The following is a 15,854-nucleotide window of genomic DNA, read 5'->3' as shown; positions in this document are numbered from 1 at the left end:
ACATTTTTACATTTAATTTGTTTGTTTAAATTCAACACAAATAAATTATTTGCAACAGTTTTGCATGCAACACTTTTTTCAGTGTATATAATCAAAGTAAGATATCTGAAAAAATACCGTGATTTTGTACAAGTGAAGCATGAGCACACATTGCTTTGCATCTTATAAACACAAACAAGCTTTAAAAATACACTCTGGACCACCCCTTTTATCATTATTGAATTGTTACTTCTTATTTCAGAGATTTAATAAGATCCTTAATAAGAGTAGTTCAGTTTTATCATAACCTTTCAGAATTGTAAAAAACACAATGTTAAAAGCATGCGCCGGCATCTGCACCCGTCTGCCACATGCCCTCATATCTGTATCCTGCTTCTGCTTATGAAATATTCAGCCAGTGAGTTAAAAGCATCGCAAAGCAGAGGGGAAAAAAAAGGGGGGAAGGGGACGAAAGGAGAAGAGAACGAGAGAAGGGAGTGCAGACACCAGCGGAAGAAAAGAGAAAATAGACTGGAAGTCATTGGTGCCTCATACATGAGTGCCAAATATCCGTGCACTGCTTAACATGAGCTTAAGAGTAGTGTATGAATAGCAGTGTGGAGAGTGATGTGGAAACACTGTGTGTGTGTGCGTGTGTGTGTGTGTGTGTGTGTGTGTGTGTGTGTGTGTGTGTGTGTGTGTGGGTATTTCTCTAATGGTTCCATCTTTTGGCTGAGCGCTTAAGAGGATATTCTGTTACTAAGTGACTATGAGTGTTTGTGTGTTTGTGGGTGTGTTATTCTGACAGTCCTGCGCAAAGGCATTTTAACTAGGAATCCTGATGATGATTTAATCTGGGATGGATTTAGAGGCCATTTCATTCCTATATTGTCACTGTGTGTGTGTGTGTGTGTGTGTGTGTTAGTGTTGTGTATTTGTGAAATCTTGTAAATCCACCTGCCATGCAGAATTTACTGGGATTTGGTTTAGTTTAAAAGCCTGGAATAAACAAGGTTTACAGTAAATTTTTTATTCAAATATATACTTACCGGCCACTTTATTAGGTACACCTTACTAGTACCGGGTTGGACCGTCTTTTCCTTCAGAACTGCATTATTCCTTTGTGGCATAGATTCAACAAGGTACTGGAAACATTTCTCAGAGATTTTGGTCCATATTGACATGATAACATCACACAATTGCTGCAGATTTGTCGACTGCACATCCAAGATCCACCATCCCAAAGGTGCTCTATTGGATTGAGTTCTGGTCACTGTGGAGGCCATTTGAGTACAGTGAACTCATTGTCATGTTCAAGAAACCAGTCTGAGATGATTCGCGCTTTATGAAATGGCGCGTTATCCTGCTGGAAGTAGCCATCAGAAGATGGTCACACTGTGGTCATAAAGGGATGCACATGGTCGGCAACAATACTCTGGTAGGCTGTGGACACGATGCTCATTTGGTACTAATGGGCCCAAAGTGTGCCAAGAAAATATCCCCCACACCATTACACCACCACCACCAGCCTGAACCGTTGAGACAATAGAAGATGGATCTATGCTTTCATGTTGCTGACCCTACCATCCGAATGTCGCAGCAGAAATCTAGACTCATTAGATCAGGCAACGTTTTTCCAATCTTCTATTGTCCAGTTTTGTTAATGCTCGGTGTAAACTGCAGCAGATCGTCTTGACCATGTCTACATGCATATATGTGTATTGAGTTGCTGCCATGTGATTGGCTGATTAGAAATTTGCATTAACGAGCAGTTGGACAGGTGTACCTAATAAAGTGGCCAGTGAGTGTAGGTGATTTGGCTACTAAATTAAATAAATTAAATAAGTTTTGAATTTTTTTTTTTGTTTAATGCAGGATGAAATCACCATGATAAAGGAAGTCATTTAGTGACAGTACAACAATAAAACAGAAAAAAATAAATTAAATTAAACTAAATTCTTTTATGAGATGACAGAATTAGTTAAAGGGTTAGTTCACCACAAAATCTAAATATACTCTCTGCTTTCTCACCCTCAAGTGATCTCAAACCGTTATTTGTTTCTATCTTCTGTTGAACACAAAAGAAGATCATTTGAAAAAATCTGAAAATCTGTAACCATTGACTTCTCAATATTTGGGAGTAAATGATGATAGAATACTCATATGTGGGTGAACTATCCCTTTAGGATTTGCATGAAAGTATTACCTCAGAACATTAGCATGTATCGCAGGTCCAAAAGACAATACTTAATTGTTTTATTTTTTATCTGTTGATATGATAAAACATTTGTAAAGGGAATAAAACATTTTAATTGGTTGCAACATTAGTAAAGATATACAGATAAACAAGTATTTTGACACTAATCTACAGTATATCTGTCATTTTTCAGCCGGGGACACTGGATATTATAAATTATGGGCCGGAGAGAAGAACCATGAACACACGCGTGCAGCTGGTCAGTGAACTCAATAAAAAACACATCCACAACAACACATGATCCACATACAAATATACAGTATGAGCAAAACATTCACAGCGGAGTCTCCCATGCATCATCTATAGCTTGTGTTTCTCTTTATTTCTGTTTGTACCATGCATCCTTAATCAAGTAAGTAATCTCTTAATACACTGCCTCATTTCCTGCTGACATTTCATTTCATTGCAAGACCGTAAAGTTTATACAGACAGAAGTGTTTAGCCTTTGAGGAAACCTGAGAGCTATTTTTGTGATTGTACATTTCAGAAAAGAATGCAGAATTCTACAAAAAAGAGGTGAGTGTTTGGTTTATTAATAGCAAGAGTTGCATTCAATAATACTAATTATTTTTGATTAATTAAACATATCTTTAGCATGTTAAAAATGTTTATAATGTAATATATATGTATATGAGCAATGTCACAGAAGTAGCAGTGCGATATGGCTGTATAGTTATTGGTGGGAGGCATGCATTTGCTAGAACCTGCCGGTCGAATGCCTTAGTGTCCCACCAGTGATGATATCCAGCCACATTGCACTGCTACGAGTGTGATACTGCGTTTATACAACAGTTCGATGGCATAATCGCATGTATAAAAAAGAAAATCAAACACGGAGAGTCTTAAAACCCTTTTGTAAGAGGAACTACTTTCTTCCACCATTCATTAACATCTGCAGCTGACCCAGAATAGCAGAAACGGTTGCTCATTCACAAACGTCACTTTAGACCTAGTACTTGAATGATTCTCTAGCGTAATGTCTAAAGTGATGACAAAACAGGTGATTTTACTCATATTTTAAGATAAGACTTAACGGCAGTCTACAGAGATATCTCCCTACAGTTCTACAGTCTATTACAGTCTACAGTATTTCTCTGTTGCAATCGGGATATCACAATAATGAACCCTAAAAAAAAGCAGCGCAATCACTATTACTGTTGTGTTTGCGATAAGGAAAAACACTAAAAGAAAGCCAGGCATTTCTTCTATCTTTCTGCCAACACAGCACACATTCCTGATATGCGAGTCCCATCTCACACTCAATACACTACAATTATATGGTCTAAATACAGCACTACAATATACAAAGGAGAGAGATCGACTTAGAATATCACTTACCAGTTTAATAATGATTTGATCAGCTGTAGTTTGAATTTATGCTGTTTTAGCTTCTAAGGGCTTATTATGATGTCTCTGTCGCCATCTTGTGGATTGACGTCTTTGCTCTGCTCAGCATGGCAGGCTAATGGCCGCCTATATGAATATATAATCATTTTAAAATAGGCACTATCCTTGTAAATAAACTGCATAGTTGCAATCTAAACAACTACATTCTGTAGAGTGTCCTCTGTGCGATATGGGTGTATATCAGCACTGGTGGCGTGCCACTAGTGACAATATACAGCCACATCGCACTGCTACAAGACGCAGTTACAAATTCACCAACATCACTTTAGAGCTAGTATTTGAAGGATTCTCTAGCGTAATGTCTAAAATTATTACAAAACAGGTGATTTTGCGGACATTTTAAGATTATAAGGCAGAACGGCATGAAATGCCATCAGTCTACAGCAGGGGTGTCCAAACTCGGCCCTGGAGGGCCGGTGTCCTGCAGATTTTAGCTCCAACTTGCCTCAACACACCATCACGGATGTTTCTAGAAAGCCTAGTAAGTGCTTGATTAGCTAGCCCAGGTGTGTCTGATTGGGGTTGGAACTAAACTTTGCAGGACACCGGCCCTCCAGGACCGAGCTTGGACATGCCTGGTCTACAGAGATATCTCCCAGTATTTCTTTGTTGCAATTGGGAGATCAAAATATTACTATGGTATAAATACAGCACTACAACATACAAAAGAGAGAGATCCACTTAGAAAGTCATTTACCTGTTTAAATATGATTTGATCGGCTGTAGTTTGAAATTACAGTTTTTCTCTTGGGTCTTATTATGTGTCTCTGTCGTCATCGTGTGGTTGAACATCGTCAACCATCTTTGCTCAATGACAGGCCAATGGCCGCCGACATGCTGTCTCTCAGAAATGATAAATATTTCAAAATAGGCACTACCCTTATAAATAAACTGCATAGTTATAATCTAAACAACTACATTCTTGACTAAAAAAGCCTCAAAAGTACATTATGTTGCCCAACAGCAGCAATATTTGTCAAACTGTAGAGTGTCCTCTGCTTGTTGCTGTATGTAGGCGGAGTAATAAACAAGGGTGAAGGGTAAAGAGGCTAATCAAGTGCTGTTACTTGCAAGAATACACACAGTTATCAGCCAATCAGATTCAAGAACCAGACAGAACTGTTGTATAAATATTTATAATCGGGCAGAGCTAGTGTTTCTTCCCATACTGATAAAAATCCGGTGAACGGTTAATGTGACGTTTTTTCATTTTATTAGATTCCTTTTACAGCATTGATGTTGTAATGTAATCACAATAAAATCAGTTAAATAGACTTTGGCATTCATTTAGTCGCTCAAGAGTAAAATGAGACAAAAAGCCGTTTACTTGCACGCAGGATAGTGCAGAAGCCCCATTGAAAATACTGGGGTAAAATAAATGTTCATATTTTAAAGACATGGCAGGGGAAAATGTAATTTAATGCAGTGCTTCTTGTACAATCTGAGACCCACTTTATATCAGATATCATAAATTATTGCTGATTTTTAAAGAAACCAGCATGCTGATTTTTCAATGGCATACAGTTCACCAGAAGCGCTTAACCCAGGTTACTTACAAATTAAAAGTCCTCTAGCATACTTCAGCATATACCCTATTGTTTATTTATATTAATTTTATAAATATATAAATAATTTTAAAAATATGTATACCTTATTTTTTATATATGTACTACATATAAAAAAGTCTGTAAAAATATATATTATTTTTTGATTTATTATTATAATTTATTATTTGTTTTTATTTATTTTTACAGATTTTTTAAGAAACCTCTAAAAATGGTGATTAAAACGAAGAATGTTTTCTATATTAATGAAAATTTTAAAAAATTTCAAAAAAGCCACAATTAAGCATATTAAATGATTTCTGAATGATCATGTGACACTTAAGACTAGAGTAACGATTCTGCAAAATAAAATTATGAATGAATTAATATATTACAATTATATTTAGTATAATATTTATAATGACAAAAATGTGTACTTTTTTAGTAACATTTACCATTTAATATTTATTGCTGTTTTACCTACCCCACACTTTTGCATGGTAGTGCACATATAATATATATATATATATATATATATATATATATATATATATATATATATATATATATATATATAAATTGTAAATTTTAAAAATATATATTCTTTAAATACTATCATGGGCCTTTAACTACTGCAAAATTGACTTCTATCTTGCTTATTTTCTACTTTTTATACAACAACTTTAGATTGAACATAACAGGATGAGCCTGGCGAGGAATCGTGTCAAGTCCTCAATCTGCCTTGAGAGGTACTGAGTGTGTGTGTATTAGTGTGTGTTTTAGCGTGTCTACTCTGCTATAGATTCAGTCTCCAGGCTAGAACTAATGGACTCTCCATTTAAAAAGCAAGAACTCTTACTATAATCCTTGTGTGTGTGTGTGTGTGTGTGTGTGTGTGTGTGTGTGTGTGTGTGTGTGTGTGTGTGTGTGTGTGTAGCTATGTGAAGTACTGTGAGCAGTACCAGCCTCATGACCCCATAATGCAAGGGTGTCTTCCTAGCAATCCCTGGATCACAGATGATGTGCTGTTTTGGAACATGAACTCTGAAGCGTGAGTCACAACAGACACACACAAATAATAATCTTAATTAAACCGTTAGCCATGACATATAATTATCATCATATTCACAAATGATTCAAATTGAAGAATATGTTCATTCATTCATTTTCTTTTCTGATTAGTCCCTTTATTAATCTGGGGTCACCACAGCGGAACAAACCGCCAACTTAACCGACATATGTTTTACGCAGCGCATGCCCTTCCAGCTGCAACCCATCTCTGGGAAACACCCATACACTCTTACATTCACACACATACACTATGGACAATTTAGCTTACCTAGTTCACCTATAGCGCATGTCTTTGGACTGTGGGGTAACCAGGAGCACCCGGAGGAAACCCACGCTAACACGGGGAGAACATGCAAACTCCACACAGAAACACCAACAGGTTCGAACCAGCGACCGTCTTGCTGTAAGGCGTATGTGCTACCCACTGCGCCACCGTGCAGCCCATGAATATGTTGTTATACAATATATAGTGATAATAACAAGCATGATGTTGTTATTGTTGTCACTTCAACATACAGAGAATATTTATTTATGATTAAACAATGTTCAGTTTATTGTAAGAATATTTTGAATATTGTTTTTTTCCATGATGTTCATCACTTAACAGGCTATTTAATGTATCATTTTTCATATATATATAGTAGGTTCATATACTAACCGGGTGTAAAACATTCCTGAGATATTGATTCAAAATATTCCGGCTACTTCCGGGTGCTATGGTTTCCCCCACAGTCCAACATGCGCTATAGGTGAATTGGATAAACAAAATTGGCCATAGTCTATGAGTATATGTGTGAATGTGAGTGTATAAGTGTTTCCCATTACTGGGTTGTGGCTGGAAGGGCATCAGCTGCGTAAAACATATACCGAAATAGTTGGTGGTTCATTACACTGTGGCGACCCATGATAAATAAGAGACTAAGCCGAAGGAAAATGAATGAATAAATGTAAAAAGCTTCAGCAATTATTGTAACAAGACATTTTTATGCCTAGTGACAAACATTTTAGATTTTTTAGGGGAGGGAGGAATACATAATACATGGATGAGTTTAACTGTATGTTAAACATTAATGTGTATAACGTTCATTCATTTTTACTGAACTCCTGTAGTGTAATGATGTCCAGTCTGCAGGTCAGTTTTTGCTCTGTTTAACTGTGTTTTGCTGACTCAGGGTTGCTGTTCCCACTAAACTGCGTGTGGAGCGCTGGAGCTTCAGCTTTACAGAGCTGCTGGATGACCCGATGGGCAGGAAAGAGTTCCTCATTTATCTGGAGAAGGAGTTCAGCGGTAACTCACTCTATTAAGAAAAATTAAAACGCTTATCCATACTTTTCAAGACAACCTTCAGTAAATGTTCTGGTGCCATGTTATAGATTTTTATATATGTGTTTCTTTTTTAAATATTTCCCAAATTAAGTTTAACAGAGCAGGGAATTTTTTACAGTATTTCCTATAATGATTTTTCTTCTAGAAAAAGTCTTATTTGTTTTATTTCGGCTAGAATAAAAGCAGTTTTTAATTTTTGAAAGAACATTTTAAGGTCAATATTATTAGCCCTCTTAAGCAATATTTTTGCGATTGAATACAGAACTAGTTAAGCCTTTAAAATGTCACTTTAAGCTGAATACTGGTATCTTGAAAAATATCTAGTCAAATATTATTTACTATCATCATGGCAAAGATCAAATAAATCAGTTATTAGAAATGAGTTATTAAAACTATTATGTTTAGAAATGTGTTGAAAAATCGTATTACCGTTAAACAGAAATTAGAGGAAAAAATATTCCCGAGGGCTAATAATTCTGACTTCAACTATACATATAGGACCTATACTATATAGGAACTATGCTCTCATTCTGGCATAAAAATAAAGGAACTTTACTGCTATACCATGGCTGCAGCATAGATAACTAGGTAACATAATGTAATATCATTGCACGTAATATCATGGTACAACAGAAAAGTGTTTCATTGTTTATTATGCCAGAATAAGAGCATGTCGGCCAAGAAAATGGCAACTTTACATTTTCCGTTAGTCTTAGTACATAATGTAACTAAAGAAGAGTCAAGCTTTAAAGAGGAAAATGATTTGAAAATGAAAAAAAAATTGTGAGATGCTAATGGTCTAATCTGATTCAATGATTTATGCTAAGCTAAGCTTAATTGGCTGAATGGATTCAAAAAAATAGTAAAACTCAACTATTTAAATAGGGGAACTATTTAAAGTGAGCCTATTTGCAAAAACAATTATTTCTTTAAGCAATTTAGTTTTAATTTTAATTAAAATTTGGTTTGGGGGTGGCAAGGCGGCTTAGTGTATAGAACTGTCGCCTCACAGCAAGAAGGTCACTGGTTCGAGTCCCGGGTGGACTATTTGGCATTTCTGTGTTGAATTTGCATGTTCTCCCAGTGTTTGCGTGGGTTTCCTCTAGGGTTTTCCCCACAGTCCAAAGACATTCATTCATTCATTCATTTTCTTTTCGGCTTAGTCCCTTTATTAATCCGGGGTTGCCACAGTGGAATGAACCGCCAACTTATCCAGCACATGTTTTACGCAGCGCTTCCAGCCGCAAGTCCAAAGACATGCGGTTTAGAAAACTTGAATAAAGCAAACTGGCCATAGTGTATGAGTGTGTGAGAATGAATGTGTATGGGTGTTTCCCAGTACCAGGTTGCAACTGGAAAGGCATCCGCTGCCTAAAATATATGCTGGAATAGTTGGTGGTTCGTTCCGCAGTGGCGACCTCTGAAATACAGACTAAGCCGAAGGAAAATGAATGAATGAATGAATATTTGGTTTGCTGACAATTGGCGCCATCTGGTGGGTATAACAACCAACAACGCTATCAAACAGTGTGCTGCTTGAAAATATTTGTTTCTTTTTGTGTAATAACAAGTCATAAGGCACAAAAATTTATATAATTTGTATTTATTCATAGCTTTATATATTTAATATTTACAATTCTGAAATAAATAAGGAACAGTAATCATGAATGTAATCTAAAAAAAATCATGCCATGGCACATTATAAATTATTAATGGTCAATTTTGACCAATTTAAAGAGAATTTTCTGACCTGAAATTATTTGGTATTGGTATTCAGTCATACTAAAACAATAAAACTAAATGATAAGCTACATTTACATATTAAATTGACCTCAAATAATATTTCTGATATGTTTACACAAAGTCTCTTGTTATATAAAACTGTTTCTTTAACTTCAACCCAGTTCTCTGTGGCGTCCCAAAACTGTCGTTCCCTTCTGCACTTTTGGAGCTTTAATAGATTCCATTTTTATCCTGCTGCGCTCTCTCTGTGTATGAATAATGTAACGACTTTTCATGTTTCTGTCTCCCCTGTTCCCCTTCTCATTCCTCCCCTCTCATCATCTTCTTTTGTCCCCTTTCTTTGCTGTTTGTTTGGCTTTTCTCTCATTATCAGCGGAGAACTTGTGCTTCTGGCAGGCCTGTGAGGACGTTCGTCATGGAGAGAGCTCCAAAATTCCCGAGAAAGTGGACGAGGTTTACAAGTATGACCTTAATTACTATTTATCGCTGTTACTTGTGGATTTAAAGTTGTTTTAGGTGCTTGGAGGACCAAATGGAATCGCAGAGTGCACTAAATATCCTATATTCACAGTTTCTTGCAAAATATTTAAACATATTTACATATAGATTTAACTGTTCAAAAGTTTGGAGTTGGTAATTTTTTTGTTTAAAACTTGTTTAAAAAAAGTTGGAACTTTTTTTTTAAGCAAGGATGCATTACTTTAAAGAAAAATGACAGTAAAGACATATATTACACTACCTAATAAGTCGATCCCAGTTGTAAGAGCAACAATTAATAACTTGACTTCTAGTTGATCATTAGGGGAAGTGTCATAAGGTAGATTTTTTTGATGAATCATCTGTTGAACTGCATCCCAATCATCACAAATACTGCAGATGACCTATTGGAACCTGCATTGACCCAAGATTCTCACAGAAATCAGTCAAGTTTGGTGAAGGAAAAATCATAGTTTGGGGTTACATTCAGTATGGGGGTGTGTGAGAGATCTGCAGAGTGGATGGCAACATCAACAGCCTGAGGTATCAAGACATTTGTGCTGCCCATTACATTACAAACCACAAGAGAGGGCAAATTCTTCAGCAGGATAGCGCTGCTCCTCATATTTCAGCCTCCAAATCAAAGTTCCAGAAAAAAAAAAAGGTCAAGGTGCTCCAGGATTGGCCAGCCCAGTCACCAGACATTAACATTATCGAGCATGTCTGGGGTAATATGAAGGCCGAGTCATAGAATTTGAATCCTGGAAGAACGCTTTCTTTGTCATTCGAGATGACTTTATTAATGAGTTATTTGAGTGATTGCAGAGATGTATGGATGCAGTCCTCCAAAGTCCTTCCAACGAATTAAAAATCAAGGCATGATCATATTTCATTTTGGTAAAATAAGCGTAATCTAGCGGCCTTTGCCTTTCATATACGCCACTTCAGATTCAAACGCTCAACTAGAAATCAAGTTTGTTGTCTGTTGTTCCTAGAACTTTTGTCAGGTAGTGTATATTTTCTGTTCTTTACGAAGGATTTCCATTTCAAATAACTGTTATTCACACACTGATAGTTCGCAGCAGAACAGTTTTAAAGTGTTTTCTTGAGTAACAAAACATCATATTATAATGATTTCTTGCATCCTACCAAGCTATTTTGTGTTTAGCCTGAATCTAGACTAGTCATCAAAAACACAGATTTGATTCCACATGTGTTGTCATTCAGGCTAGTTTTGGGCTATTCTTTTAGACTAAACTTAACCTCGTTTTAGCGAAGACGTTTATTTTTAGACATATATTACACATCTGTCTTTTAAACACACACAAAAATGCATGTTGTGCAAAAGTGCATAGTGTACCATTTGGAACGCAGCTATAGTCTGTGTAATTAGTCCTGAACAGCTTCAGCTGTGTCTGTTTGCAATCATGGGGGTCTAGGCCAGGTGTGTGAGTGCAACATTACTGTTGTTCTTTTGCTGGCAGATTTGTAGTTCTCCAGTGATCTGCATGGGGCTAGATCGCTGGTGACTGTGACACTTGACAATAAATTGCTATACCATATCAGATCAGATCATATCATTTTCACATAATTTGGGTAGTTTAGTTTTTAATAAATGTAACTTAATTGCATTTTGTTAGTTTATTAAATGATATATTCAAATTTTAAAGGCCAAAAAAGCATACTGAAGTATGACCTATGTAATATATACAGTCAAGCTTGATTTTATTCATACACCTGGCAAATTCTGACTTAAAATTTTTATCAAATGTAAACAAAAGCTGAGAAATATATATTTTTTCCACAATGATGCCTCTTGTACATCATCTTATCATGTTTTGGGAGAAGCCTGTGTCATTTCTGGTAAAAAAAATATATATATATATCTTGTTAAATAAAGAAAGTTTAAGTCAGAATTTGCCAGGGGTATGAATAATTTCAGGCTTGAGTGTATGTATAATTCTTTTAACTTTGTCATTCTCCTTGACACACTCAATGTCTTTCAGTGCCTCTGATTTTTCTTTTGTTTGCGATCCTTCAGGCAGTTTCTGGCTCCTGGTGCAAGTCGTTGGGTGAATATTGACAGCAAGACCATGGAAAAAACATTGGAAGGGCTTAAGCGTCCTCATCGTTTTGTCTTGGATGATGCTCAAATGCACATTTACTTCCTCATGAAAAAGGCATGCCCTTCAATTGTTTGCTCAAAATCAAAAAGTCTCTTACACTCACCAAGGCTGCATTCATCAGATTAAAAAACAGTATTAAAACATTAAATACATACTTGCCATTAAATCAGTGGTCACCAAACTTGTTCCTGGAGGGCCGGTGTCCTGCAGATTTTAGCTCCAACTCTAATCAAACACACCTAAACAAGCTAATCAAGGTCTAAATCTACGGTCACACCGGGCTTTGTGTGTGCGAAATTCTGTCGTGCGGCGCTGCAAAAAGGGGCGGGGTTAAACAAGATGATTAGACATTTAAAAAAGCCAGCGATTGCTCCATGTTTTAAATATCTGTCCAGAGAGGTCATGTTTTGATCCTCGATTGAACTCACGCAGTCAAGTGATGCGATTTCGCAGGTCAGAGTTCACCAAGCTTGAACTTTGCACTGCAGCAACCTGCGAAACTTAACGCATGACCCCGCGTTTCCGGTCTGACGCATTCGCGTGCGTATGAATGGAAGTCTATGGGAGGAAAAGCCAAGTGTGACCGCTGCTTTACTAGGTATTCTTGAAACAATCAGGCAGGTGTGTTGAGGCAAGTTGGAGCTAAAACCTGCAGGGACACCGGCCCCCCAGGCCCGTGATTGGTGACCCCTGCATTAAATGGATGTTAGTAGTGTAAAAAATGCCTTTATTATGTAAAAAGTTGCTATAAATAGATTTAAATATTCTTACCAGTGTTCAACAGACGTGGTTTGTGTCTTTTGTAGGATTCTTTCCCTCGCTATTTGAAATCCGAACTCTACAAGAGCTTATTGGCCAGAGCCATTGTGCCACAGGAGACCAAGAAAAGGTAAAACCCCAAACACACAACAACAGTCCGTGTATATTTCCGTTTTACAGGGCGAGTATCCACAGCTGTATTCCATCTAGACATAGCACAAAATGATGTATTATATTGTCGACTCTGTTATGAATCATTTTATGAATTATCAAAGATCACCGTTTTATCAAAAGTTTGTGTGTTCAGTGTGTTCCCGTTCATGCGTCGGCAGCGTCACTCCAGCCCCTCACCTGCTCTCGTCACCCAAACCGCAGAGGATGATGGGAAGACAAAGAACTCAAACTCTGTCAAAGGCAATTCTGGAACTGCGTCAAGGCTGTAAACGTGCACACAAATATTTATTGCTGCGTAAAACACTCAGATTTATTTTCTGCCGTATGTTGTTAGCTAACACACTTGAGAAAGGCAACTACATTGCTATTGAGCTCCACAAAGCAGATATTTTAGCCTCTAGGTCAGGGGTCACCAATCTTGGTCCTGGGGGGCCGGTGTCCCTGCAGGGTTTACCTCCAACTTGCCTCAACACACCTGCCTGGATGTTTCAAGTACACCTACAACAGGGGTGTCCAATCTCGGTCCTGGAGGGCTGGTGTCCCGCAAAGTTTAGTTCCAACCGCAATCAGACACACCTGGGCTAGCTAATCAAGCTCTTGCTAGGCTTTCTAGAAACATCTTTGCAGGTGTGTTGAGGCAAGTTGGAGTTAAAACCTGCAGGACACCGGCCCTCCAGGACCGAGTTTGGACACCCCTGACCTAGAAAGACCTTGATTAGCTTGTTCAGGTGTGTTTGATTAGGGTTGGAGCTAAAATCTGCAGGACACCGGCCCTCCAGGAACAAGTTTAGTGACCCCTGCTCTAGGTTATTGTTTAAAGATAATTCTCATCACATCAGGCTCGCATTTCAAAGATATAGCAATAATGCCATCCAACATAATCACAATCTCATAAATGTTCAGCTCTTCTATGAATGTGTTTCTTCAAGTGGAACTCAACTTTTTCACACATTTGTCATGTTTTTAATGTTTCTTTGATATTAAACTTTCTTTGTGTTATACATTTACTGTCTCTGTTTGCATAAATTAACATTATGTCTTATGAAATTAGTCTAGTACATTATTGTGTCCCTTTTTACGAGATGTAAGGAGTGTGTATGTGAAGTTTCAGCTCAAAATACCACACAGATAATGTTTTATAAATCTTTTAACTGCCGCTTGTAGGCTTTGATCCAAATTGTGCCGTTTTGGTGACTGTCGCTTTAAATTCAAATGAGATTGTGCTCTTTTCAAAAGAGGGCGGAGCTACAAATGCCTGTGCGTCAGCATAGTGGCAGATTCAAAAACAAGACATGTTACTAATGGGTGGGGCGTTTCCCCTCTGATGACACGTACAAAGGGAGAATGTGAATCAAAGGGCCCTATCATAGACTTGCTGCAATAAAGTGCAAGATGTGTTTGGCGCGATTTGTTGCTATTTTTAGACCAGCGAAAACCTAATTTTCACGTTTTGCACCACATTGTTTAAATAGCAAATCCATTTGCACCACTTTATGGACTCATGGTTGTGTTAAGGCGCATTGTTGGCGCGTTGCTATTTTGAGGAACTGAAATAGACCGCACCATTGACCAACTAAAAGCAGGTCTAAAGTCCAGCGCAGAGTGTATTAGTTATGTGCCTATGCAGGTCCAAACACATACACATTGCTTAATACATACTGGATGTACAGCAATACACAAATATCTTTACATTTGCAAAGGACTAAAGTGTTACAAAAATGATTATTTTCTGCATAAATATAAAAAACACTGCCTCCATGCCTTAATGTCCGGGGGGCTTTTTTCAATTTATTCATGACAATTTGCATTTGTATAATGTTGTTATTATTAGCAGTATTATTTTTTATATGCATATATATTTGTTTTAATAAAAACAAGCTTAGATTTGTCCACCTTTCAGGTTTTGGAGACGTCTGCATCACCATATAGGGCATAAGAATAGGATGCGTGTTTCGATATAACTCCGTTTTTTGACCACACTTCATTTTTAATGTTTATTTATTTATTTGTTGCTGGAAATTAGAACTGAATTTAAAAATAGTTTTGAAACAAATATTTGCACTTAACAAACGAAATTAAATATGTAGGCTAATGGATGTCTTCAGTGGAGTGCGTACAACACCGTTGCATTATCCACAAAAGTAAAGGAGTAAAGTAATGAGTAAAATAAAGTAGAGAGAAAGTAAAGAGGTGGAATGGAAGAGGCTTGTTCTTTATCCTTGCGCTGCAGACGGTATATTTAACTCGCTAGTTTCTCGCTAGTTAAGATTCAGCTTTTCCACGCCGCCATGTAAATAGCAAATGCGCCATAGCGCAACACAACTGACTCTTAAAAGGAATGGAAAATGAGACTCTGATTGGTTTAATGCACATTATGCTCAAAACACACCCATAACTCATAAGAGAATAAGCACAACCCTGTTAGACCATTCGCTGGGGCACAGCGCATATTTTTCCGTCCTTAAAATAGCAAAAGTGGATTTAAACACGCCCTTAATGCTTTTGCACCTTGTGCTTTAGACTTTGCGCCTAGATCGTTAAAATAGAGCCCTAAGCAAATCAAGTGTGATTATACAAAATTAAATTAATATATTTGTACCATTAGAAGTTGGTTATATTCACAGACTCTTGCCACACAACTGTTTAAGCTCTTATAAAGGTGATTTTTTTCATAATAGGTGCCCTTTAAATAATAAATAATCATTAAATTGTGTTTCCTTTTATTGGCATATAGATTATAGAACATTTTAAGACAAAAAAAAGAGGAAAAATCAAGAGCACAAATAAAAATGACTAACAACAACATTAGCATATCTTACATATTCTCTGATTGCACTGCCTCATTTTTAAACAAGTGCATATGTGCAATTTACAAGGCCTTCCTTTGGGAAAACAAGAACAAGGATTGTCATAATAACCAATACTACACCACCTGACAGAAGTCTTGTTGTCGATCCCAGTTGTAGGAGCAACACATACTGTAATAACTT

At 37.0% G+C, this 15,854-nt stretch overlaps 1 protein-coding gene across 1 annotated transcript in view; it reads left to right on the top strand.

The window, feature by feature from the left end:
• rgs11 (regulator of G protein signaling 11) overlaps positions 1-13,808 on the top strand; it is a 26,390-nt gene extending 12,582 nt beyond the window's left edge. Inside the window, exons 9-17 of the mRNA XM_056452109.1 lie at positions 2,370-2,435; positions 2,729-2,752; positions 5,875-5,936; positions 6,125-6,238; positions 7,431-7,546; positions 9,702-9,789; positions 11,847-11,985; positions 12,738-12,820; positions 12,998-13,808. Of these exons, the coding sequence (XP_056308084.1) occupies positions 2,370-2,435; positions 2,729-2,752; positions 5,875-5,936; positions 6,125-6,238; positions 7,431-7,546; positions 9,702-9,789; positions 11,847-11,985; positions 12,738-12,820; positions 12,998-13,133 (828 nt within the window). The 3' untranslated portion in view covers positions 13,134-13,808. The remainder of the gene's footprint in view (positions 1-2,369; positions 2,436-2,728; positions 2,753-5,874; positions 5,937-6,124; positions 6,239-7,430; positions 7,547-9,701; positions 9,790-11,846; positions 11,986-12,737; positions 12,821-12,997) is intronic.
• Positions 13,809-15,854: the final 2,046 nt, after the last annotated feature.

Source organism: Danio aesculapii, chromosome 1, assembly GCF_903798145.1.
Source record: "Danio aesculapii chromosome 1, fDanAes4.1, whole genome shotgun sequence".
NCBI classification, from domain to species: domain Eukaryota; kingdom Metazoa; phylum Chordata; class Actinopteri; order Cypriniformes; family Danionidae; genus Danio; species Danio aesculapii.
This window is presented reverse-complemented; position numbering and strand designations above follow the sequence as displayed.